Source organism: Syngnathus scovelli, chromosome 1 (genome assembly GCF_024217435.2).
Source record: "Syngnathus scovelli strain Florida chromosome 1, RoL_Ssco_1.2, whole genome shotgun sequence".
NCBI lineage: Eukaryota > Metazoa > Chordata > Actinopteri > Syngnathiformes > Syngnathidae > Syngnathus > Syngnathus scovelli.
In genome coordinates, this window is record NC_090847.1 from 4072653 (window position 1) to 4099563 (window position 26911).

Here is a 26911-nt window from a genome sequence, read left to right on the forward strand (position 1 = left end):
TGTACATGTGTTCTTTGTACATTTCCAATGCTATCAATTTGCATTTTGGTCTGTAGAGACAACTGATTTATCCCAGGGGACAAAGAAAGAGAAATTACCTACACATACTGTACCATCATTTGAAGGAACAACACATGGTAACAGCAAGCAGATTTCAAAGGAAAAAGTTATCACTCATACGATGATTCTTCTCCCCGAGACAGACAAATGTCGCACTGGTGAGCATTCCCACGACAAGGTGTCTTTGCTGTGCTGCTGTTATAGCAGCATACAATAACATATTCTTGTTTTGTTTTAGGATTTGATGTGCAGCTTAAATCTGTCAACCATGTCAACATTAATGGGGATGATCCTGTTTTGACCGCCAATACCAGGTCAGCAATTGTTGTGTGAACAAGAGTATTTACCGTATTGGCCAGAATATAAGACGGTGTTTTTTGCATTGAAATAAGACTGAAAAAGTCAAAGTCAAAAGTCAAAGTCAAAGTCAGCTTTATTGTCAATTTCTCCACATGCCAAAGACACACAAAGAAACCAAAATTTCGTTCCCCCCTATCCCACGGTGACAAGACATGGCTCACAACAGACAAACAAGTAAACAAGTATAACAAAAGCGTGCTGAATAAATAATGAATAAATAACACAACATTAAATAAATAAATAAGAGGAGCAGAAAAAAAAGGAGCAAGTGCACGTACAGCAGACATTCCCGAAAATAGCGCAACAGTGCCGCACGCTACGCAGAAGGAGGTAGCGAGTTCAGGGCCCTAACAGTCTGGAGAAAGAAGCTGTTGGCGAGTCTGGTGGTGCGGGAGCGCAGGCTCCTGTACCTCTTCCCAGAGGGCAGAAGGTCAAACAAAGAGTGAGCCGGGTGACTCACATCTCTGGCAATCGAGGTTGCCTTGCGGGCGAGATGGGAGGTGTAAATGTCCTTCAGGGAGGGGAGCGAAGCACCAATAATCTTACCAGCCGTATTCACTATGCGCTGCAGGGCCTTCAAGTTCTGTTCAGTGCAGTTACCACCCCAGACAGCGATGCAACTGGCGAGGACGCTCTCAATGGTGCCATGGTAGAATGTAGACAGGACTGCCTGAGGAGCACATGCACGCCTGAGCTTCCGCAGGAAGTACAGGCGGCGCTGAGCTTTCTTTGCCAGTGACGAGGTGTTTAAACTGCCTCAGTGACTTCGACCCCAGAGATCGGAGAGCCCACCTCAGAGTCTCCAGGCCCTGCTTCCACAATGGAAGGTGTGTCGGTGGGGGTCATCTTACATTCGGGGTCTAGACATTATACCCATTCACAATGCTAGATAACGCCAGATATCTTTAAAGCAAATGTCTGGTGATCACGCACTCACGCCGACAGGAAAGATTCAGAAGCCTCCGGTACGTTTGCTCTGTGAGTGGATCCTCCACGCATTGGATGCATCATCCACAGGTTTAAAAAATGTTGCATCTCAAATGCCCTGGACGGCAGAGAGGATGACGTGCTATGGGAGGAGCCATCTTGAGCCAGAGGATGGGAGTGAGGACAGTGACACTGAGCACAGCAAGGAAAAGGATGTTTGTGAGGAGTAATGTTCTGACATGACAGATCTCAGCTACTCTCAAGTTTAAACCAGTTTGCATTATTTTATTGCAATGTTTTACTTATTCAGATTTGTTTCAAGACTACAGTTACAGTTAGACTTCACTTTGATGGTTAATGCAGTTATTGCAATTTTGTTGTTTTATCACAGAAGATTGGTTTATTTACATTTCAAAAACCAAAAGCCAATCATTTAAGGTTTTTGCATGACTTGAATGAGGCAAAATAACATACTTTTTCTCTCGAATATATTGTTATAATCATTTGTATTATTTTCTGTATAAAAATTAAATTTGGTGTTCAAAACGTCTTTTTTCAAACTTGAGTCTCGAAAAAGAGGGGGTCGTCATATAATCAGGGTCGTCTTTTACTCGGGCCGATACGGTACATACTATAATTTATTACATATTCAACCAACCCCTGACCTTTATACTTTTGTTTTAAAGAGGCCACACATAATACATTCGGCTGTTGAAATTAATTGGTTTAACATGATGATGATGATGAAAAAGATATTGTGGAAAAATATTATTCCCCTCCCGTTACTAATCACTATTTCAGTGGTCGGAACACAAAACTCTTACACAACAGTTGTCAAGTGACATTGTGGTTCGAATGGTACAAGATGGCGCATGAATGTGTATTGGATTTGGCCCAGACGAATTGGCTCAGATTCAATTACAAATTTCACGAGAAGATGGTGCCAAAGCTTGACTGGGAGACCTAAAGGGGGCCTAGAAGGGGTTACTTAGAGGTCACTTGTCTGACTGGAAAGGAGCCCGAACTGGTGTGTGAGCCAGAAAAGTTCCGACTAGATATAGACTTGCCTCCACACATAGTTTGGGCTCTGGTACAATCCCTCTCGAGAGTGGCTGGACTCTCTTCCACTCTGGAGTTGCCCACGGTGAGAGGCGTTGAGCAAGTGTGGGCATATGTATTGCCCCCTGGCTGGGCGCCTGCACATTGGGGTTCACCTTGGTGAACGAGAGGCCAGCCTCCATCCGCCTTCGGGTGGAGGGACGGGTCCTGACTGTTGTTTGTGCTTATGCACCGAACAGTAGCTCAGAGTACCCACCCTTTTTGGGGTCCTTAGAAGAAGCTGGAGAGCGCTCCTTCTAGGGACTCTATCGTTCTACTGGGTGACTTCAATGCTTAAGTGGGCAATGACAATGAGACCTGGAAAGGCGTGATTGGGAGGAACCGATTCTGCTCATAACTTTTATGGACAGAAATTCTAAGTGCAGCCGAGGCGTTGAGGGTGTCTGGTTTGGGAACCTCAGCATTGCGTCTCTGCTTTTTGCAGACAATATGGTGCTGTTGGCTTCTTCCCTGGAGCGGTTCGCAGCTGAGAGTGAAGCGGTCGGGATGAGGGTCAGCACCTCTAAATCTGATTCCATGGTCCTCGGTCGGAAAAGGGTGGAATGCCCTCTCCGGATCGAGGATGAGATCCCGCCCCAAGTGGAGGAGTTCAAGTATCTTGGGGTTTTGTTCACAAATGAGGGCAGAATGGAGCACGAGATCGACAGGCGGATCGGTGCAGCGTTGGCAGTAATGCGGACTCTGTACCAGCCCGTCGTGGTGAAGAGAGAGCTGAGCCAAAAGGCAAAGCTCTCAATATACCGGTCGATCTACGCTCCTACCCTCACCTATGGTCACGACCTATGGATCGTGACCGACAGAACAAGATCCCAGATACAAGCAGCCAAAATGAGTTTCCTCCACAGGGTGTCCAGGCTCTCCCTTAGAGATAGGGTGAGAAGCTCATTCATCCTGGAGAGACTCTGAGTAGAGCTGCTGCTCCTTCACGTTCAGAGGAGCCAGATGAGGTGGCTCGGGCATCTCATCAGGATGCCTCCTGGACACCTCCCTGGGGAGGTGTTCTGGGAATGTCCCACCGGTAGGAGACCCCGTGGACAACCCAGGACGTGCTGGAGCGCCTATGTCTCTCAGCTGGCCTGGGAACGTCTTGGGATCCGCCGGGATGAGCTGGATTAAGTGCCTGGGGAGAGGGAAGTCTGGGAGTCCCTCCTAAAGCTGCTGCCCCCGCGACCCAACCCCAGATAAGCGGAAGATGGATGGATGGATGGATGGATGGATGGATGGATGGATGGATGGATGGATGGATGGATGGATGGATGGATGGATGGATGGATAAACTGGTAGAGGGAGGGTAACTGGTTGAATGCGTTAACCTCTATTGCAGTTCCAAATTTCACCAAATGAGCGTGCCAAAGCTAGATTGACTTGACATAGGGGTAACCTGATGGAAAAGTAGTAGATCAATAAGTTAAATTGCTCGTGACTAGAGAAACACGACCCGTTCTGAATTACGCATAGCGACACACAAGTTGGGATCATTTTATTTTGCTTTGCCATAATATACTTTGAAAGTGTTTGAGTATTTTAATCTGCTAACTAGGAAAACCCATGATCATAATTATGATTGTGTTAAGTTGACTATTGTGAAAATATGTGTTATTATTGTCACGATTTTTAATCCATATCCAACATATATGTAACATTCACACGTGAACGTATAAATGTGACCAAAGACAAAGAAGAGGCAGGGGGTTTGTTGGAAAACCGCGATCCCACACATGAGCCTGACCCGGAGGTCACCTCATCCAGTTGAGGATGCAGCTGCAGTCTATTTTAGATTCAGTCATGGGAAAACACAGGTATAGGACTTAATAGAAAAACTGGTACGTGACCTGGCGTAAGAAGGCCGTCCTGACACAGAGTGGGGCTCTCCTTCGTCAGGGCGATGTCCCTGCTGCTGCCTGGAGCAAAGAATGTCGTTCAGACAAAGATAGATTTTTCATTCTTTTTGAGATCAGACCAAAATCTACTAAGATGAATTTCTATCCATCCATCCATCTATCCATTTTCTGAACCGCTTAGTCCCCACGGGGGTCGCGGGCGTGCTGGAGCCTATCCCAGCCGTCATCCGGCAGTAGGCGGGGGACACCCTGAACTGGTCGCCAGCCAATCGCAGGGCACACAGAGACAGACAACCAATCGCACTCACACTCACACCTAGGGACAATTTGGAGTGCTCAATCGGCCTACCAAGCACTTTTTTTTGGGATGTGGGAGGAAACCGGAGTGCCCGGAGAAAACCCACGCGGGCCCGGGGAGAACATGCAAACTCCACACAGGGAGGGCCGGAGGCGGAATCGAACCCGCACCCTCCTAACTGTGAGGCGGACGTTCTACCCAGTTCCCCACCGAGCCGCCAAGATGAAATTCTAGTGTCTTCAAATTGGACTTCATCAAATTTTAAGCTTCGAGATAGTCAAGGGGAAAGCGGCTCCTCAGGCAGCAAGAGGGAGTCACCATATTAGGTCGTTGGCTTTCTCCTCAAGGCAGACCTATATTTTTAAACAAATTCGGATTTTTGGAACAAGGAGAATTGATCCCTCGACTTTTCCACCAAATAGCATTTCATACCTTTTATCTCTTACCCTCTTTTATGCTATTTTTGGAGTTACAATCGAGAGAACTTCGAAAGTGAATCATTTTGCTTATTGAGATTGGTGAGTGGAATTATTGTTGTTTGTTCGAACCCTAACCCAACATACATTGGCTGGTGACCATTAGTCGCCGTGCCGCTACGTAACGGCTACTCGCATGGACCTAGGCAAACTTAAAGGAGCGTGCCGAAGCTATCAATCAAACGGCGCACACAAGAAACAATCCGCGATCAGACAAACGGCACAACAGCAGACAGTAGTAACATCCATCCATCCATCCATTTTCTGAACCGCTTAGTCCCCACGGGGGTCGCGGGCGTGCTGGAGCCTATCCCAGCCGTCATCGGGCAGTAGGCGGGGGACACCCTGAACTGGTTGCCAGCCAATCGCAGGGCACACAGAGACAGACAACCAATCTCACTCACACTCACACCTAGGGACAATTTGGAGTCTTCAATCGGCCTACTAAGCATGTTTTTGGAATGTGGGAGGAAACCGGAGTGCCCGGAGAAAACCCACGCGGGCCCGGGGAGAACATGCAAACTCCACACAGGGAGGGCCGGAGGTGGAATCGAACCCGCACCCTCCTAACTGTGAGGCGGACGTTCTACCCAGTTCCCCACCGAGCCGCCAAGATGAAATTCTAGTGTCTTCAAATTGGACTTCATCAAATTTTAAGCTTCGAGATAGTCAAGGGGAAAGCGGCTCCTCAGGCAGCAAGAGGGAGTCACCATATTAGGTCGTTGGCTTTCTCCTCAAGGCAGACCTATATTTTTAAACAAATTTGGATTTTTGGAACAAGGAGAATTGATCCCTCGACTTTTCCACCAAATAGCATTTCATACCTTTTATCTCTTACCCTCTTTTATGCTATTTTTGGAGTTACAATCGAGAGAACTTCGAAAGTGAATCATTTTGCTTATTGAGATTGGTGAGTGGAATTATTGTTGTTTGTTCGAACCCTAACCCAACATACATTGGCTGGCGACCATTAGTCGCCGTGCCGCTACGTAACGGCTACTCGCATGGACCTAGGCAAACTTAAAGGAGCGTGCCGAAGCTATCAATCAAACGGCGCACACAAGAAACAATCCGCGATCAGACAAACGGCACAACAGCAGACAGTAGTAACAATGAAATGTATTTACTCACTTTGTGTCAAAGACGCACACGATCACAGCAACATACTCAGTCGATACCAGCAACCTTTAACTTACCTGTGAATGAGTATAATGTCTAGACCCCGAATGTAAGACGACCCCCACTTTTTCAGTCTTATTTCAAAGCTTAAAAACACTGTCTTATTTTTGGGCCGATACGGTAGTTATCTTAAACTCAGCTACGAGCAGGTGTAAATTAACGAATCCCCGCGTTTTAACAAAGACAGCTGAATTCATCCCAGATTTAACAAGAGCCTCAGATAATTTAGGAAGATAGCCGTTGTAAAAAGGGCGTGGTCATCCTAACGCCGTGTCTCGGCCCTAGTTACTCTACACGAGGGTCACTTGACTTTAGAGGGATTGGCGTCCTAAAAAGATTAGATTGATTCCTTTAGAATTAATTTAATAAAGATGGTTAGCACTCAGACGAAAATCTTACGAACTCGGACTTATTTTACTTTCGTCTCCCCATGAGAGCTGCATTACTGCAGCGCGGACGAAGAAGAGTTTTAACCCTTTAAACAGAGACCCGATCGCTTAACGCAGATTTGACACAGTGTAACCTACATAATCTGACTCTTATCGGATCTAGTCCCTAAAGAATAACAGGTCCAGCTGCAAACACAGGCATTGTGCGGTGGTGGGGAACCAATTTTATCTTTGACTACCTTTTTATTCACCAAACCGAAATGCCAGCCACTGCTCTCAAGCAGAACCTGTCTGTTCTTCTGTCTTTAACAGAAGGGTGCCGCCAAGCCATATGGGTCATCAAAATAATTCTAATGATTTTTTTCTCTTTATGTGATTTGTTTATTTTGGCAAGTACATGGTCAACACACTTATTACAACTTCATTTCACATTTCGTTTTACATGACTTGTCAAAAAGGGAAGCGGGTTGAAGCAATTCTGCTTCTCTTGTCCCGTCCTGATTTTAACCAAAAATTTCACTGGCAGACACACAATCTACATATCTACAGTACTACCTATAATACCACCATAACCAAGAAAAAAGAAAGAAACAAAAGAAATATTTGACATATGATAACATCATTTGAATACAGCAACAACTAGTTAAATGGGAGTTTGATAAGAATTGATAGTTTGATTTGGATACAGCAATGACAAGTTGATTGAGTTATAACATATTTTGACAGTTTGATTTGAATACAACAGTAACAATTTAATCAATTTTGAGAAAGTTGGAGTCACAATCTCACAGACACCCCGGGCACCAGGCACCTGCAGCAACCAATCACAGCTAATTATCTCCCATGCTGGACTCCTGTAGCTTGACCATTTTCTTATTGAGTTCAGACATCTCAAGACAGAGCATTGCCATCATCTCTCTGGCCACTCCTGATTCAATATATATTTTGACTCTACCACTAATTTTGTTGCTTCTGCGACTGCAAGTATTTATGTCCATCGGGGTAGAAACCCGTTGACTCTCTATTTTCTTTTATCCCCGTTTGATCTACATTTTTGATATTGCAGTGACATTGAAAAGTGTGTTTAATGTCTAAAGATAGTCTTATATTTTTTAAAGTTGGCCATATTTATAAAGTTGTTGAATTGATCTTCCAAGTGGTATCCACATTTGTCTCAATTTGCGTAACTCTCCAGTTCCTCCATCGCTCTGATCAGCACTAGTTTAGTGTTTTCTGGGGATGATCTATTCATCTTTTGTAGATTTTCTGATTTGTCGTCCAAGTGCTTTGTAATTTTTCATGCTTTTTCAGTTGGCGAGTTCTCCATGCAATATTGGCATTTTGCTTGTTGATATTTTCGTTTGATGTCCACATTAGACCTGTTGGATTTGATCCACAATTTGGGAAGCGCACTATCGGCGCCTCACGGCAAAAGCCATTGTCAATCACCTGTTATACAATTCACTCACTACGTGCTCATTTTATTTCTTCAGTTTTAGGAAAAGTCTAAGACATCGAAACAAACTTTAGACTTACACAGGTTGATTGAGTTCAATCATAATTCTTAAGAAAGCTCTGTTTTCAGGAAACATATAATACAACGCTGGGCCTTTTCTGCGACCATGCTCAAGAGCAGAAAGTCTCCATTCACAACAGGCAATGTTCAAGGTTCTTTGGTCAGCTTGTATTCAGTTGCACATGCCAGTGTGGGCCGAGTTTGATGGGTGATGAGTCCATGGGGGTGGGGCAAGTTCGCAGGAGAGTTTGATTTCATTGGAGTGGGTGGAGGTTCGGTGAGAGCTGTTTCCGTGGCTGCTGATTATGGGCGATTTTGTGTGTGTGTGTGGGGGGGGGGTTTGACTTGGTGGGGGCTGTTGTTTCCCATCCCATCTTTCAGCCTTGGCGATCACCCTTGGCCGGGTTCTTGGCTGTTTTCCTCCTGGCGTTCTCCCACTAGAACCTCTCCTGGTTTATCTCCAGGTGACCTTCCTGTAAACATTTTGCTCCACTCTTGCACATTCACCCACTGTCACACATCGTCCATTCATCATCTTTCCAATTTCGTCATTTTGTTCAGTATTATGTGAAGTTTGGGGTGTGACATCATCAATTTGTTAATGTTCTCTGACTATGCAAAGTTCTTACTCACCACTTACCATGCATTTGTTTTGTTTGTTCTTTTGACACTCCATGTACCTGCCTACTTCGTCACATTCTTAGTTTAACCATGCTTCCAACCATATATTTTCAATGTTAGGCAAAAAAATGTTCGTTCTGTCCAGAACATTCAGTAGTAATACAAGGCTGGCGTCTAGCATTAGGCAAAATACGATGTCACATCAAGCATTCATGAAAACATAAGATATAATCAAGTACTGAACATTCTTAGACACCTTGGGCAGTGTCCGTGATTTAGAATAACATCAGGCATGCATGAAATAGTTCCCTAAGGGTCATTATGCTATTCAGGCAATATATTGAAAATAATTTATTTCAAATTGCACAGAAATACATATCAGATCATGAAGATATAAAAACCTTTGTCATGTCCATATATAAAAATATCTAGTTAGTCTTCTTTAATGATTTAAAATCTGAATATACTTGTCTGCTTATGTGCTTTATTCAATGAGGTTTGAGCATATTTGTTTTTGTAGCTAGGCAGGACTTTTTGTATTTCGACCGCATTCCTTCAGACCCTCTTATGTTCTTTCCCTGTTTCAGTAGAGCAACTTTATGCTTAATACTTGTAAATCTCAGTAGTACCACACAATTTTCGCTCACCCTACTTCCAGTTGTGCCTTTCTTAGGCAGGGGTTGGCAGAAATCTACATTTGCCTTGTCCAGTGATGCGTTATTTGTTGTAAGAAAATCTACCACCTGATATTCTACTGATCGATTTTCGCCTTTATCTCCACCACTGGTCCCATTGTAGCGTCTGGTTGAGATCTTGAGCCCAGCGTTAATTACATCATTCATTTTATATTTTTGTTGATATCCTCTACTCTGTTGGTGAGAATTTTTATCAGCTGGTCTTTCTTGGCATTTTCAACTTTGAGAAAGGCAATTTCTTCCATCTTGGTTTCTAATAAAAGCAGTAGGGTTTCCATTCCCATTATACTTTTCTTAATGTCTCACATCAATGATCTCCCGTCCAGTGTCATGAAGAGTGTTTTCTGCTGATTTGTTTCCAGAGTTCTCATCTGATTGCTCATTATGTCCTAAGTATTGGCCATTGCCTGATCATTTTTTGTTGGTTCATAGAAGCCCTTTTGAACGTTAACGCCAGGGCTGTGGACTCGGTCGGATTTTTGCACCGAGTACGAATCCGGCCTCTTGACCTCCGAGTCCGGCTGTCCATTTTTTGTTAATTCGTGTGACTGCTTAGTCTTTATTCAAGGCTAATGTACATCAAAATCTACCAGAACGAACGCAACTGCTTTCACACTGGCTGGTTCGGCTTATATAGGATCCCTTGCTGAGAGTGCGGACGTAAAAGTGAGGCGACGTTCCAATCGGACGTCGGATCGATAACATTTTCCCTGCCCTACCGGAGTTGTGCTAGTTTATAACGTATGGCGTAGTCATAAATGTACGGTTGACAATTTAACCGATAGAAGTGGATACATTGGAACATAACCTACACTCTAATATATTATTTGACATGGTATTAAATGTGTGGCTTTACAAAATAGTCATTGAAGCCCACCCTTAGCCCTGAGTGCCATTGGCATGAGGCAAAACGCTTGAAAACACACACTCTCGCCCAATTAGATCACCATTCTGAAACACAAGACATGTAAGATACCGTATTTGCCGGTGTACAGGTCGACTCGGTGTATAAGTCGACCCCCTAAAATTCGACGGAAATTTACGATTTTATGATATATCCTTTGTATAAGTCGAGCTCAATTGTTGCATTATATTAAACTTCAAAATTCAATATGCGAAATTTATTGACGAAATGTGTTCAAATTCCGGGAGGCCGTGCGCATGCGGCTGTTTATAAGCACCGCGGAGGAGATCGCGGCCGGCGAGCTCGCGCACGCCGCCCGGCACCAATGGGAGGCCGGAAATAGCTCCAAGCCGAGCGGATCGGCACTTTATAAGCACCGCGGAGGAGATCGCGGCCGGCGAGCTCGCGCACGCCGCCCGGCACCAACGGGAGGTCGGAAATAGCTCCAAGCCGAGCGGATCGGCACTTTATAAGCACCGCGCAGGAGATCGCGGCCGGCGAGCTCGCGCACGCCGCCCGGCACCAACGGGAGGTCGGAAATAGCTCCAAGCCGAGCGGATCGGCACTTTATAAGCACCGCGCAGGAGATCGCGGCCGGCGAGCTCGCGCACGCCGCCCGGCACCAACGGGAGGTCGGAAATAGCTCCAAGCCGAGCGGATCGGCACTTTATAAGCACCGCGCAGGAGATCGCGGCCGGCGAGCTCGCGCACGCCGCCCGGCACCAACGGGAGGTCGGAAATAGCTCCAAGCCGAGCGGATCGGCACTTTATAAGCACCGCGCAGGAGATCGCGGCCGGCGAGCTCGCGCACGCCGCCCGGCACCAACGGGAGGTCGGAAATAGCTCCAAGCCGAGCGGATCGGCACTTTATAAGCACCGCGCAGGAGATCGCGGCGCCTCATTGGACTTCCAGCGGGCCGCGCACTCGCGCACGCCGCACGGTTCAAATTTTCTAAGTGCAACGCACAATGAGATGCATGAGAAACGGCCTTGGTTACCATCACATTTGAAGCGATGAATACGAAGTTAAATTTTATGACTCGGTGTATAAGTCGAGGTCGATTTTTTTCGGTCGATTTTGGATCGAAAAAGGTCGACCAATACACCGGCAAATACGGTAATATTTTTAATCATTAATTACACCATTATAGCTCAGACATTTATCTAAACACAAATAATTAGTGACGACCCCACAACTATCGAAACACATCAATGATATAAGCTGGGTGACATAATCATCCTTGACATTGGTACATAATGTAAACATTAGCCTAAGTGCAACTCAACGTGGCCGCATTGATCGTAAGCAGGGCTGTGGACAGTATTCCTACGCGCATTCTCAGCAGCATGATGAAAATAAAATTTAACGTATTTGTTTTATTGTCGGACTCGGTCAAAATCAGCACCGAGTCCGGCAAAAATGACAGAGTCCGTCCGAGTCCCCGAGTCCGAGTCCACAGCCCTGGTTAACAGCATTGCATGTCAAGAGATTTTTTTCGAGTTGCTGTTATCTTGTTTATTCAATAATATTCTCATCCTTTATTATTCTTTCCACTGTAGTTGTTATTTTCCTTGACATACTCATTATAATTCCCACGTAAATTCAGAAAATATGTGTCCACAATATAAAGTTGAATGAGGTAGTGTGTCTAAATAAATGTTTGTGACTTCTAAGACATATGGAAAATTCACTTTTTTGCTTATATATTCATTTTGTTGTGCACTTGAAGTCTCCAAGATTGTAGAAAAGTGTAATTTATTCCTCCAAGTGTTGCAGAGATACTCTTATGATCTGCTTGGGGTTATTTTTTACTCAGTTTTATTCAGTTTTCTCCATTTTCTTTTACGTCACATGTCAGGTTTATTTCGCTGACTGAATAACTGTTAAGAGAAAAGTATCAGCAGACAAAATCTCAAGTGAGACAGAATATTAATTCTATGCTCGCGAGAAGTGCAGTACAGATAGCTTACAACAACCTTACTACACTAAATTGTCACGTCTTGTCCCCAACTGCTCCACTATGTGTCTGTTGTCTTGGTTTCTGTCTGTGTGCTCGCCCCTCCCCTCCTGTGTGCCCATGATCAGTGTGATTATTCCCACCTGCCTCTCGTTACCTGTCCTGTCTGCCCCTCACACCCTGTCGGATCATTGTCATGCGTTAACGTCATGATGTCTTTTTGGTTCCAGTTGCTGTCATTGGTAATGTCATCCTGTCATTTTGTTTCACGTCTTTTTAGGTCAGTCTTGTTGTTAGGTTTTGTTAGGTCATGTCAGTTGCCGAGTCTGTTAGTTTGCCTTTTTTGAGTTCACCAATAAACCCTGGTCCAAGCTGCACTTGGTCGTCCTGCTCCATTTCCACCCGATCGTGACACTAAATATCTGTATGCACTCCTGCTCTTTTTATTAGGATTTGTCCTACCCACAAGCCCCTAAGGGAAGGGGAAAGCATGTGGGCTTTGCCTCGTAAGCAAAAATCAATCACAAGGTGTTACATACTTATATATGTCAATATCGGCAAAATAATTTAAGCGCGATCAGCATATTTCTGTTCCTCTCTTTGTCTTTGTAATGCATGCAGGAAATGTGATGCATACAGGCCGTTCCATCGATAGTGCGAGACAGCGGTTAGACGTGTTGTTTCTAGGAAGTGTCTCGGCAGATGTCTCTTTTTGCTGAGTTGTCAGCTGCGTCCTGGCTGACCCAGCCGTAACCTCTCTCCTGGCCCAGCCGTAACCTTTCTCTTCTGTTGTACATCATAGAAACAGCAAGGCCAAACAGCAAGCATGTATTGCAGAACTATTGTGGTGAAGCATTGATTAGAGAACGCATGATAACATATATATATATATATATATATATACATTTTTCTAACAATTCCCTCCTGTTTATCATAAGTTCTCGGAGACTTATCACACACACTTCAAAAACATTTTCAGCCGTAGGATCACATTTCACAAGGACACATTTACACTCGGGAGGAGATTGAACCTCAATCATCAATGTCAGAGTCGGGAAACACAATGGACAGGTTTACCACAGTAGCTTCACAGATGGAGTCATTGCTAGAGTGACAACCCTCGTCAATCGCAAAGTCGTCCTTTTGAAGTAAAGGAAAATTCTCAGCTGCTGGAGAGATAGCAGTTGTAATTAATCTGTTAATTAGGAACCGGAGACACGGAATGCAAACACATCCACACAAGGTCAAATCAGCAGCAAAAACGGCAATGGAGACCAGGACCGAGGAAACCAGGGTGCGGTACTTTCTGAACACATTCAACCAGTTGTTCCAAACCTCCGTGTTCACCCCACTGTGTTCCTTCATTTTCCCATTCAAGGTCCTCAGGCCCTCAAGAGCCTGGGACAGGCTTCCATCAGCGGCAGTATTATTTGGAATAAATGTGCAGCATTTCTCATCAAACATGGCGCAGACACCACCTTCTTTTGAGAGTAGCATGTCAAGGGCCATTCGGTTCTGGAAAGCCATGAGGGAAGTAGCGGCCAGTTGGGAGAGGACCACATTGAAACCCGCCTCGGTCCAATTTCCAAGCCTCTGCACATTGTAATGGATGTAGTTGATCCTGTCGACATTTTTGTTAAGAGTACACCACCAACACAGGGTGGATTCAAAACCAGCTGCTACCTGATTCACCAGCTTATGCTCATCCGGTACTCCTCTAGGAACACCAATGGCGTCTATGTAAGTTAGATCTGCCGTGCCCTGCCATTCGGCGCTTCGCTTCGTTCTCAACCAGAATTTGGGCACTATACACTTAACAAAAAATCCCAGATCATGAAGAGCCATGGGTATCAATTGAACAGGAAGCAAAAGGGTTACCAAAGCGCAAACTCCAGAGCTATTTAAAGGCAACCTATCATAAAGTTTACCATTACACCAAAACTATGTCACTACGAGCAATGGGCGAAAAAGGGGCAGTGACATTGGCCAAAAAAGCACACCACGGCGCGGCTAGAGCACCCAGCTTCACACCGGTACCAGGTTTAATGCACGTGAAATTACCCTTAGCCACATCGGAAGAAAAAAGGGGTTTACTTTTCGTCATGGAAGAAACAGGATAAATCCTATCCCATATAAAACAGTCATGAGTAGGTGGTATAAATGAGTTCAACATTAAAGCAACAGCACACTTCGGAACAACATTTGCAGGTTTGATTTTCAGAAGGGGTCTTGGTACATACAACGCAACTGGTGTTAGCCATTTTTGCGGCTTGTTCAGTCATAAGAAGCCAGTTGTTAGTTTGACCACTTATTCCTGTGGAGGCCACAAAATAGCTATCTATATCAGTGAGGAGCACACTTGTGATTTTCACTCCGGCTGTTAGGGTATAATTATTCATACCGGGACGGTCGGCGATCAACATGGTTTTGTTAATGGGGATTACGACAGGGAAATGAGGATCAATTCCGGAGGACAAAGCCCACAACTGAAAACCCCAAGGTGGCATTTGGAGGCCGAATTTGGCCATCAGGGAGTGCAAAGGTTAAAAGGAGGCTTGTGCCCTCGTTCTTCAAAGTTACTCGCTTAGCAAAAAACACAGCCTCTTCACTGGATCCAGAGGGCCAATATTCTAGCGTTTGTGTGGTGACAAGGGTGCTCCAGTCAGTGCTAACCGGGTGACCAGTTAAATACCATCAATATCCGTGCCATTGGTCCCCAGTAGTGGGTGGCCATTTCGAAAACCCTTTAAACTTTTCATAGGTAGGGTAATAGTAGAGGATGTATTAGGGGCCACTGTGAACATTATTGAGTTATTGTAAGTCCAAGACAAAAGCCACACAAGCAAGTTAGAGCGTGGATGATGGCTGGTGTGCAAACAACATGATCAAAAGGGGATTGGGTGTCACACTTATGTCTAGCAGTCTCATCCCATGAACTATATTGGTTAGAATCAGCGCTAGCCAGGTTATTGTAGACTGGAGGCTGATAGCACACGATCCATGCCACTACAGCAACACAACTCAGAACAGTTATCCAAAAGCATATAACCGACTTTGCGCAGGCCAGCACTTGCTCAAAGCATTTTTTTTAGTAACATCTTAATGTTAATTCTTAGATCTCCCCAGAGTCAACGCCCTGAGCTTCAGGTCGGTGTCTTGGAATAACTTCTGCTAGCTTTCGTGTCAACCCTGAATCTTGGCACCAGGATCAGGCACTATTACCAGGCTTTGCTCACCTTCCTTACTTAGGTTGGGTCTGTGGCGATCACCTTCTTACGATGAGATAAATGAATGTGCGTGTTGCGTTCAGCTATTTTTAAGGCCTTACGCGTTGTGAGTAATACCAAAAAGGGGCCTTCCCATTTGGGTGAATGCCAATTCTTCTTCTTGATACTCTTGATCAAGACCCAGTCTCCCGGTACCACTTTGGGGTCTTCCTGCGGAGAGATGGGTTTATCATCAGTGTTACTGGTTTGGTTCTTTTGACGTTGTAGCATTTTCCTCATGTAATCAGCTAATGTGGCTTCTTCAGGGATGTCCCATGTGTTTTTAAACTGAGGAAGCCTATAAGGTCTTCCAAACATGATTTCGTATGGAGTTAGCCCCGTTGTATTTGTAACGTTGATGTACATTTTGACCAAGTCTAAACACTGAGTCCATGGCCGTTTCCTCCATACATTTCTTTAGCCTGTTTTTTTTTTTTTTATAGTTCCATTAACTCTTTCCCCAAGCCCTGCTAATTGAGGGTGATATGAGCAATGGTTATTTAGATTTATGTGGAACATTGTCCCAATGATTTTTACTACTTGGTTAACAAAATGTTGACCATTGTCACTATATTTTTTTTCTGGAATACCATATCTCGAAATAATATCTTTGCATAAGGCTTTTGCCACTGTGAGTGCATCAGCATGTTTGGTAGGAAATATGTCTACCCATTTAGAAAACGCATCTATTATGACCAGACAATATTATTTTCCTTCGCTTTTATTTAATTGGATATAATCCATATGTATTGTCTGAAACGGATACAATGGAATCGGGAACTTCCCTCTCTGAGGTCTTAATTTACCTTGTGGATTATGTTTAGCACAGATCAAGCATGCTCTACAAAATTGCTGCGAAAAACCCGCAAATCCGTGTGCTGTATAAATAGCTTCAATTTGTTTCACCATACCCCCCGTCGAGACATGGGTGACCCCATGACTCGAAATAGCAGCCCACTTATACAAGTTCTGAGGCAAAATAGGCTTGCCCAGGGGTAACACAAAAAGGCCATCGGTGTTTTTTTATTGCACCCCGCCTTTCCCAAGAGAGCCATTCCTGGGAGGGGCTCTGAGACTGCATGTCAAGCAACACATCAGGGGAGATGTGTGACATCGAACCATAATCAATGGAAGACGAGAGGACATGAAGCAGGCCTTCTGCAGCAGCCCTGGCAGACTTATCAGTGAAGGCATTTTCAAGTGAAACAGGATCAGTTTTTTAGTGTGAGCAGCACATTTGCAAACTGCCACCTTAATGGGCATTTGGACAGCGTCCAAAAGTTGAGGTAGTAATGTAGAATGGGTGACGGGCTTGCCCGTAGAAGTTATCATGCCACGGTTGCTCCATTGTTGAGCAAAAATGTGCACTGTAGAAAAGGCATACTGGCTATCAGTCCAAATAGTGACGGATTTGTTCGCAAACATTTTGCAGGCCTCAGTGAGAGCAATGCGTTCGGCGGACTATGTCGACATATGGGATGGCAGTTTGACAGCCTTCAAAACCTCATTAGCAGTAACAATGGCATACCCAATAAGGGTCACACCAAGTTCACTTTTCTTTGAAGACCCATCAACGAAAACTAGATGTCCGTCAGGTAAGGGTGTATCTTCCAGATCGGGTCGAGCCTTTGCAATTTGTTGAGCAGCGATGACACAATCATGGAATTCGCCATCGTCAGGAAGGGGAATAAGAGTGGCAGGATTGAGTGTCGTGCACCTTTCAACGGTCAAATGTGGCTGAGAAAGTAACGTAGCCATGCTGGACAGATGACGTGCAGGCGACAGAAAGGTCATATTGGTTTGTAGCAAAAGAGCTGAGACCGCATGGGGAACCTTCCGCATTAAAGGATGAAATAGCACAACACCAGCACTGCTCTCCACAGCCATGGAGGCCGCCACCATGGCCCTCACGCATGGTGGGAGAGCACAAGCAACACTATCCAATTTAGAATAATAAAAGGCGATAGGTCGCAACTTTGAGCCTTGTGATTGGAGTAAAACAGAGATCATATCATGACCTTTGCGGTCAACAGTTTGGACAAACGCTTTGTCATAGTTGGGTAGGGCCAGAGTGGAGCTGGAGACCAGAGCCTGCTTGATCAGCACAAAATCATCCTCTGCTTCGGGAGTCCATTTTAATAGAGTGGCCATTGAGATGTTCTCTTCATACATCAATTTGGACAGAAGAGCTACAATTTGTGCATAATCAGGTATCCAGCTTCTACAATGACCCGTGAGTCCCAGGAAAGACATAATTTGTTTCTTTGTGAGTGGTTTAGGAGCTTGCAAAATGGAGGTTTTTCTACTTTCAACTATAGTCCAAACTTGGGAACTCAGATTGTGGCCTAAATATTTAATTTCAGTGGGCCACAACTGGAGTTTGTTCTTGCTGACTTTTTGGCCTTCATTTGCTAAGTGATGCAACACTGCAAGTGTGTCTGTCTGACAAGAGGCACAATCAGGGGATACTATCAAAATGTCATCAATGTTAGAGATTTGCTCACTCCAACTTATTTTGCAAGAACCACACGGTAGACAAGCAAGTTCTTTTAGACACCTGCAGGTGGAGAGTTCACTCGTTAAAGGAATGAAGTCTAAAAACTCTCCCTCCTGCAAGGGCATATTTATTAAGAGAAACAGAGTGGGGGTAAGAGTAGGTTGAATAGGAAGCCCTTGTGCTCTAGTCAAAACATATCAGGGGATGTTTTACGACCTTGTGGAGGATGGGACAAGGTAGGTTATTTATTACCGGTTGCATTCCAACATAATCATACGATAAGGATAATCTGAAAAACCCTAACATCTCCCTCCTGTTTTATCATATGATTATGCCACCCCAAACAACAAAGACAAGTAAAAGAGAGAAAAAAATGTGTACATGTATAATGAAGAAAGAAGAATAGTAAAAAAAAATAAAAAAAAATGATAGCAACACTTTCCAGTGAAGATGAGGCATTACCTTAATACCCCCAGATCAAACTTATTGTGTAAGAGAAAAACCTGCCGGCCAGATGTTATTAGCAGGAAAATTCTTACACGGTCCCTTTGCCTAAGACGACCAGAATGCTATCAATAAAAAACAAAAACACAGAAACAGTACGTCATTGTATCCATCACTTGCGAAGCATTTTCGATGGTCAAATCATCAAGTTTCTGTAAAACATGCTCAACAGAACAGCATCTACGCAATCCACGTTTCATTATCGTCATCACATCCGTCATCTCTAAGAAGTTGTATATGAGCTTGTGTTTTCATCAGCTGATGATGTTCTAGTCTGTAGGTGTGGTCTGTCACACACACTGGCGCACACACTCGTATCCAGTTGGCAGGCAGCATCGGACAACTCTTGTGACCACAAAACCACGATCCGTTCTAAACAGGCACGTGCACTCATAGGATGCAGGTGAGGCAGTGCTTCCGAACTTCTGGACGAAGTAGGTCAGGTCCGATGGTGCAGCCATGTTGGTAGTAGAGCCCTTACACCTTGAAAACGGCTCTCCTGGCACACAGCGGCGATGTCCAAAGCTCTCATCCAGTCTCCTCTCTAGCTGGTCTCTCTGTGTAGGCCACTTGGGGTATTGTTCATCCTCTAACAGTCACATTGAGATTTTCCCAGAATAGCTGATCACAGGCACTGTCTGCAAGTCCAGGGCGGTAAGGGTCGGCATCTTTGACTGTGACAGCACGGTGTTGATATCCAACTCCTGGATGCCGTGTCCCTATAAAACAATGCTCTAGACTTTCTTGCTACGTTTCACACAATAATAATGATGAGTAAATCATCAGATACCTCTCGTGCATACACCCCAACAAACGTTAAGTAGATGTGAGATAACTTGCATGAAGTCTACTTAACTAAACATTGAGTAAATATGGGATAACTTAAAAACTGTCCCGGTCAACAACAATTCGTAAATAGAAACTGCAAGGCATAATAGATAAAGAACTTCTCTTTAGCTAGACAAAGAACAAAGGTGTTCTGTTCATAAATAGTGAGGGCCTCTCACAGATAAGACAAGGAAGGGAGTATAAGAACTCCCTAAAACCTGGCAGATGTGTTGGCCTTGAGCGAAGGTATGAGACCTCCGGTTCAGGCCGGCCAGCGCTTCTACAAAACTAATTATCCTGACATTTCCCTACTGTTTATCACATATTTGCTCAAATTCACACATCACCGTAAACAACCCCTTTTCTCGACTCTCAGTCGTCGGATCACATTCATGAGGACAAATATGTTTACACCAAAGGATAAATGTTGTGATGTCATCATTCAGAATCCCATGGATCTGGGAAAAGTCTGGTAACACAGATGCAGGAATTTTGCCATCAACATCATGTTGCCGCTCAGACATTAGGTATATCTGAGCAATCTCGTCCTCCATGGGCGATATTACTGTAGTGGTGAGACAATTAAACAGAGCACGAAGACACGGTATGCAACATCCATACAAGGTGAGCATAGCAGCAACACTGCAACTGATGGTAAAATTGAGGACACAATGGCGTTATACTTCCCAAAAGCATTCATCCACTTGTAGTGCTCTTTCATCCTCGTTTTGAGGGATCGCAGGCCTGCAATCCGTCAGGCTCCCATCAGGGGCGGTGTTGTTGGGGATGAAGGTGCAGCATTGTTCTCCAAACATTGCGCAGACGCCTCCTTTCTCAGACAACAACATATCATGAGCATTGTGGTTCTGGATCGACATTAGGGAAGGCGTGGCTAGCTGTTCATGCACTGCCTCGAGCCCCGCTTGTGTCCGTTTGCCCAATTTCTGCATGTTGTAATGGATGTAATTTATCCTGTCTACGTTCTTGTTCATCGTTCACCAGCAGCAAATGGAGGACTCCCATCCCGCTGCAATTTGGTCATTTAATTCTTATTAATCAGGAACTCCTCTAGGGACTCCAATTACATCAATTTCGGTCAGATCATCGTCGCCTCTCAAATTTAAAGATATTTTGGTTTTTACCAGCTTTTTTCCCAGATCTTGGCATGTTGATACAATTTCGCTTGACTACATTCTCTGAAAGCAATGGCTTCTTTTTTTTTTTCTTTTTTCTCTCAATGGATATTATATAGACTGCTCTGTCACACACTTCACAATCCAGTAGACGTGACAGATTTCACACAATCTTTGGTCAATGGCAACGGTACAACATAAATAATCGGTCGCAAATCCATACATATGACATATCCAATTTTTTTTCTGTCTTTGCAGCTTGTTTTGCCATAAGCAATCAATTGTTTCTTTTTTCAGTTACTCTTATAGTTAGTTACCTGAAACAAATTATCCACATTCATTCTAGATATTCATCCCATTCTTTAACATCTACAGAGGTTGTTGACGAAGTACACATATAAACATCATACTTTCATGGCAGTCCAGATCTGACACAGCAGATCATCCTGCAAAGGTCAAATTGATCTTTTAAATTGGAGGCATTCAGTGTTTTTGTTTTTGTTGAAACAAGCTCTACAAAAAAAAAATTGTTTTGTTTTGAAACTGTTTTGAATATGAATCAAATCCATATGTTGTATAAAGCTGACTGACCTGCCCCACTATCCCTCCTCTTGAGCCATGTGACACGCACCATGGCTCAATATTGCTCACCATTTGCATAGGTTCTTTGGTGGGGTAGGTCATTTATAGATGCCATTCTCTAATCTTGCCCCTCTTTTTGTCCATAATTGAATTTCACTCTATGGACTTTGTCGCTGCACATCTTTAAAAATGTTTCAGTGATCTAATCTGCTTCTTGTGTGTATAAAATTTGAAGTGTCTTTTGCGCTGCAGCTTTGTGGTTCTGTCTGCAAGCTTGTTACCTCTTGACACCTTATCAGTCTCGTGTGTGTGTGTACTGCACACGTGCACATAGCTACTTTTCGTGGCAATTGGACTGTTTTGACAACTAGCTTAGCAAGTAAATGGATGCCCTCCCCGAATGGCAAATGATTAGACATTTTCACTTTCTTGTAGTTTCTTTAGTTACTTTTCAATTGTTTTCTCATTGTTTATCACAAGAATCTTAGAAATTTGAATACAAATCAAAATGTATGTTTTATTTTACTCAATTGTATGATTTAGAGAATCCATATGTAGTAAAGTGTTGTATTACTACATATGATTTCATCATCATTTAATTTGACTTTCTTTCCAAAACGCTTCTTAATTTCTCAGTTCACACATCTTCTACATGTGTTACTGGTTATCCATTTTTTTTCTCTAGTTAATTAGCAATCCAAAAGCTACGTTTTCTTTTTAGCATTCAACCTGCTCAAAATCACTCTTTCATCAGAGTCGCTCTACTAATTTTCTATAGTAGTCGCCAACGACCATTCAACCTTTCATTCAGGCAATCATTCATCAATGCTCATCATATGCATCTCACACAGTCTCCAAAAAGGAGTCTTCTTATCACATTGGTCCCATTTCATCCAAGCTCACCACACAACATTCATATTTCATTTTCAAGCTTCCTGGTAGAACAATCCACCAATTCAAAAAAAACTTAACTAAAACAAACAACTGGCAAATTAATCTGATTTTTTTTCTTTTTTTTTAAATTTGAAGAACTCAATCGCTCAGATTTAGCTTGCATTTAGAATTTTGCATAATCTTATAACCCAACCAATCAATTATTCCTATTAAATGTAGCATTGCAAAATCTTAAATTCACAATTTAGCTTTTTCCAATTCCTGAAAGCATGTTCTGTCGTTTTTTTTTTTCTTCTTCGAATTTCTCATGTGAGCTCGACACTTAACATGCACTAGTGTGGATAAGTTTCTGCTCGCAAACAGATTTCTCTCTTTTCCTCTCATTTTTATCTGTCAAAATTGTTTCTGTTCTGCGGTGTAAATTGAATAGACAACAGTCTAGCAAATTTCTTTATACTAAAAGTTTAGCCAATCTTCATTATTTTAACACATACGCACACACATGCACAGCTCTCGCGTGCGGAAGGTAGGTCTCAGCAATTCGTCACAGGCTGGCCATTTCCTGTGGTCGATCATGAGCTGGTCCTTCCCATGCACACGAGGACAGCACATTCTAATTTTATGTATCTTCTAAAAGCAAGTTGCATTTCTTTACCACTTGATTTGCATATTTTAACTTCAGTGTAACACAATTTGATCCCTATTCATTTGTAATTGGGCCTACAAACAGCATTGTCATACTTCTTGTGTGGACAGGGGCTCTAACAATCTAAAACGATTTTTGATAACCTGACAATGACATGTTTTGCTGTCATATGGGAGAGGTTTCAGATCTTTTAAATTTTGATACATGATTTGCATAGGACCGGAAACTCCTCTTGCCCCTTGCTTGAGCCGCGGCTTGAGCTGAGGGCCTTGCACCTGCTCACAGGGGCCTTATTGTCTCCTGGTCTGACAAACACTTGTGACCGCATCAGTTTGCATCTTTCTAGCTTTTGTCTCTTGAATTCGTTCTCATCTCTTTGTGAATATTTCAACCACACTCTAGAACTTCTAGCACTTCTTCCACATTTCGAATTTCCTTGTACTCCATACATTTTCTTCCACTTCAGCATGTATTGCATACAATTAAGAAATCTACTTGCCATGAACCTCACGTTTCAAAGAAGAGCAGAGCAAGAGATTTACCGTTCTTATTTCCCATCTTAATTTTAGTACCGTAATTTCCGGACTATAAGTCGCGTTTTTTTTCATAGTTTGGGTGGGGGGGCGACTTATACTCAGGAGCGACTTATATATGTTTTTTTTCACAAATCTTTACTTGATCATTAAGACATCACTTATAAGTATAGTTGACCACTTCCCATGTTATTTTTAGTATAGTTGATCACTTCACATGCTTTTATATCTTTATCTTGAACATATTCAAAACATAAAAAATAGAGAAAACATCAAATAAACTAATTAACACTTTAAAGCACCATATCCAAGTCCACTGTCTGCTGTATGTACACTTGCTCCATTTTTGGTCCTCTAATATTTATTATTATTATTTATTATTATTTGTTTATTTATCATTTATTCAACACTCTTATTTATTCATTGTTTGTTGTCCTTCATGTAATAGTTGTCCTTAATCACTCTATATGTTACGTCAGGCCCGTTCTCAGCTCTTTGTTTGTGTTTGTCACGTTAGCATACCTATCGTTTAGCCTGTTGTTGCTATCGTTTAGCCTGTTGTTGCTCGTTCATGACTGTTTTTGGTGTGGGATTTTGTCGAATAAATTGCCCCCAAAATGCGATTTATACTCCGGAGCGACTTATATATGTTTTTTTTCACTTTTTGGGGCATTTTATGGCTGGTGCGACTTATACTCCGGAGCGACTTATAGTCGGGAAAATACGGTAGTTTAAGGTTTTACAATTTTTTTTTCAATTTTTTTTTCTTTGAGGATCCTCAATGCAGGTTTAAATTAACCTTTCAACAGATCACTAGCCTGTTTTATTGCCGTGGATAAACGCTAGAACTGCTTTTTAGTCAATTTATCCTACCAGTCACACACTCAATCACACAAACACCAGCGCTTTTTTAGGCCTATCCAGGGATGGGTGTAAAACCCTCCCAAACAGCTTTGGAAAACCGGACAAAAGAAAAATATCTACGCCCTTCTTCAATTAAGAAAAAGAAGCTCTGTTTTTCTTAGCCCATTTCTTCCACTGGGACTTGAACCCAAGCTGTTCTTTGGCTTGGAAAAACATACAAAGAAAAATCTACGCCCTTCTTTGATTAACAAAAAAGAAGCTCTGTGTTTCTTAACACGTTCCTTCCACTGGGACTCTAACCCAAGCCAGATCCCTCAGCTCGGAAGAACAGACAAAGAAGAGTCTACGCACCTCTTCGATGAACAAAAAAGAAGCTCTGCTTTGCTTAGCCTGTTCATTACACTGGGACTTGAACCCAAGCTGGCTCTCGTGCACCTCTACATTTTACGCGTTTCACAACAACACAATCACACAACTTCAGGCCTTTAACTTACTTGTCCCCTGGTTCGTTGCACTGCCGGGTCCCGTCAATCCACCTCTGTCAGACGAAGGCAGACCTAAGATGCTAGCCCAGCGAAGAATTCTCTTCCCAGGACTTTCTCCTCCAGGTCCTCTTAATGGACGCTGGCTTGTCAACAATGCAGCACGTCCTTCTTCGTCAGACAGATAGCGGGTATGAGGGGTCCCGGGTTTTGGCACCAAAATGTTAGAGATTTGCTCACTCCAACTTATTTTGCAAGAACCACACGGTAGACAAGCAAGTTCTTTTAGACACCTGCAGGTGGAGAGTTCACTCGTTGAAGGAATGAAGTCTAAAAACTCTCCCTCCTGCAAGGGCATATTTATTAAGAGAAACAGAGTGGGGGTAAGAGTAGGTTGAATAGGAAGCCCTTGTGCTCTAGTCAAAACATATCAGGGGATGTTTTACGACCTTGTGGAGGATGGGACAAGGTAGGTTATTCATTACCGGTTGCATTCCAACATAATCATACGATAAGGGTAATCTGAAAAACCCTAACAATCAACATAGAGCAAAATTTGACTCTCCATTGGTGGGATAAATTTTGCCATGCTGGCTGCCATCACCTGTGAGCAAATCGTTGGGCTTTCACAGTACTCTTGGGGCAACCGGGTAAAGCATACGTGAATGCAAACCAAAACTGACTTTCTTCTGCAATAGGGACAGAGAAAAAGGCATTGCTAATGTCAATTACTGAAAATATTTTTGCATCAGGTGTTAACGAATTCAACAAGGTATGTGGGTCAGGGACACAAGCTCAATGACAGCATTGTTTACGGCTTGAAAATGTTGTACCAACCTCCACCCTACAGAAGGAGGTGCCTTCTTTACAGGGAAAATCGGAGTATTGCAAGGAGAATCTGGGCAAGGAACAATGACACCTGCCTTTAATAAATCAGAAATAACAGGTGTGATACCCTGTAAGGCATCGGGTTTTAATGGGTACTGTCTCACGCAAGGGCGGTATTCGGTTTTAGGTCTAATGACAACAGGAAGTGCTCCTTTCACCAAACCCACGTCAGAAGGACCCGCAGACAGAAGATCGCTTGGGATCTCAGCGATGATCTGCTCGTCATCTGATGACAGCACAAAATTTCAGAATGAGGGCGCTTTCTCAGAACAGGAGTCAACGTGAACTCCACTAATAAATGACAGGACCTGGTTCATGTTTTGTTTAAAAAGCTTGGTAGAAGGACTGAGTCCAATCAGAAACCGCCATTGCATCTCTGGCCATAAATCCCAAACTTTGCCATGTGGCAGTGAAAGGCCGATACAAGGAGATGTGGAGCGGAGTAGGAGACGTGCAATTTCTGTATCTCAGAGGGAGCTGGCTCTATGACTACACAGGCACAGCTTTCACCATCATGCAGGAGGAAAGATGTCCTCAAGGAGGCAGGTGTAACAGCCTCAAGCATGTTTTCGTAGTTGTGATCAGGACCGGGTGTGTCTTTATGCCACATAGTTATGTGCAGGTTGGTGGGGTCCATCGCCTTTTCGGGGCAACGCAAAAGGGTGCCTGCTTGGGCCAGAAGAGGGGATCCAAAATGCACTACTTCTGCATCAGTCAAATCCAATGAATAAAAATAGTACCAATGAAATTGACCAAACACCTCTAATTGGTGTCGCCTTTTGACAACGATTTTGTCGTTAAGGGACACTAGGAAAAGACCAAGGGCAGTGAGAGCATCTCTTCCTAGCAAGTTAACAGGGCACTTGGGCATCAGCAAAATGGGACTACAACAACTTCCCCTTTCTGGGTCCCGTATCCAAACTGGTCGAGACTGGGGAACTGGGGTTGTCAACATATTCGCTGCTCTTACCCAGAAGGTTTTCCCATCTTCCCGCACATCTGCAGGTATGTCACGACACGTAGTCACACACGCACCTGAGTCGCACAGAAAGGTTATGGGAGTCCCGTTTACCATAAGGGTTATCACAGGTTTTTCTACATTGTTCATTAATAAGTCCTTAATGTTCAAATCTACATCAGGACGGCCTTTTCAATTTTCTGTTGGCCGCCGGTCAGTCATAAGGGAGGATTAACCTGACCCTTATCGTAGTCTGGACAGTTTTTTGCTATATGGCTTTCTTTGCCACATGACCAACAAATAGGAGTTCGGGTGCCATATTGTTTTAACTGACCTGGGGCGGGCTGGCTATTTGGGTCATAATCGAGAGAACCACGATTATACCCTCCTCTGCCTTTGCCACGGAAGGTTTCACGACCGCGCCTGTTTTCACGACCACGCCCTCTCTAGCGTAGTTTGAAGGTTCTATTTTGATAAAACATGTCAGATGAAT

The 26911-nt window shown here is 43.6% G+C and overlaps 1 protein-coding gene across 12 annotated transcripts in view; it reads left to right on the forward strand.

Annotated features, from left to right (window-relative positions):
• spdl1 (spindle apparatus coiled-coil protein 1) overlaps window positions 1-26911 on the forward strand; it is a 232230-nt gene that overhangs the window by 161796 nt on the left and 43523 nt on the right. For all 12 annotated transcript variants that reach the window (XM_049740274.2, XM_049740261.2, XM_049740280.2 and 9 more), the window contains 2 exons: window positions 57-218; window positions 299-374. In XM_049740274.2, the coding sequence (XP_049596231.1) occupies window positions 57-218; window positions 299-374 (238 nt within the window). The remainder of the gene's footprint in view (window positions 1-56; window positions 219-298; window positions 375-26911) is intronic.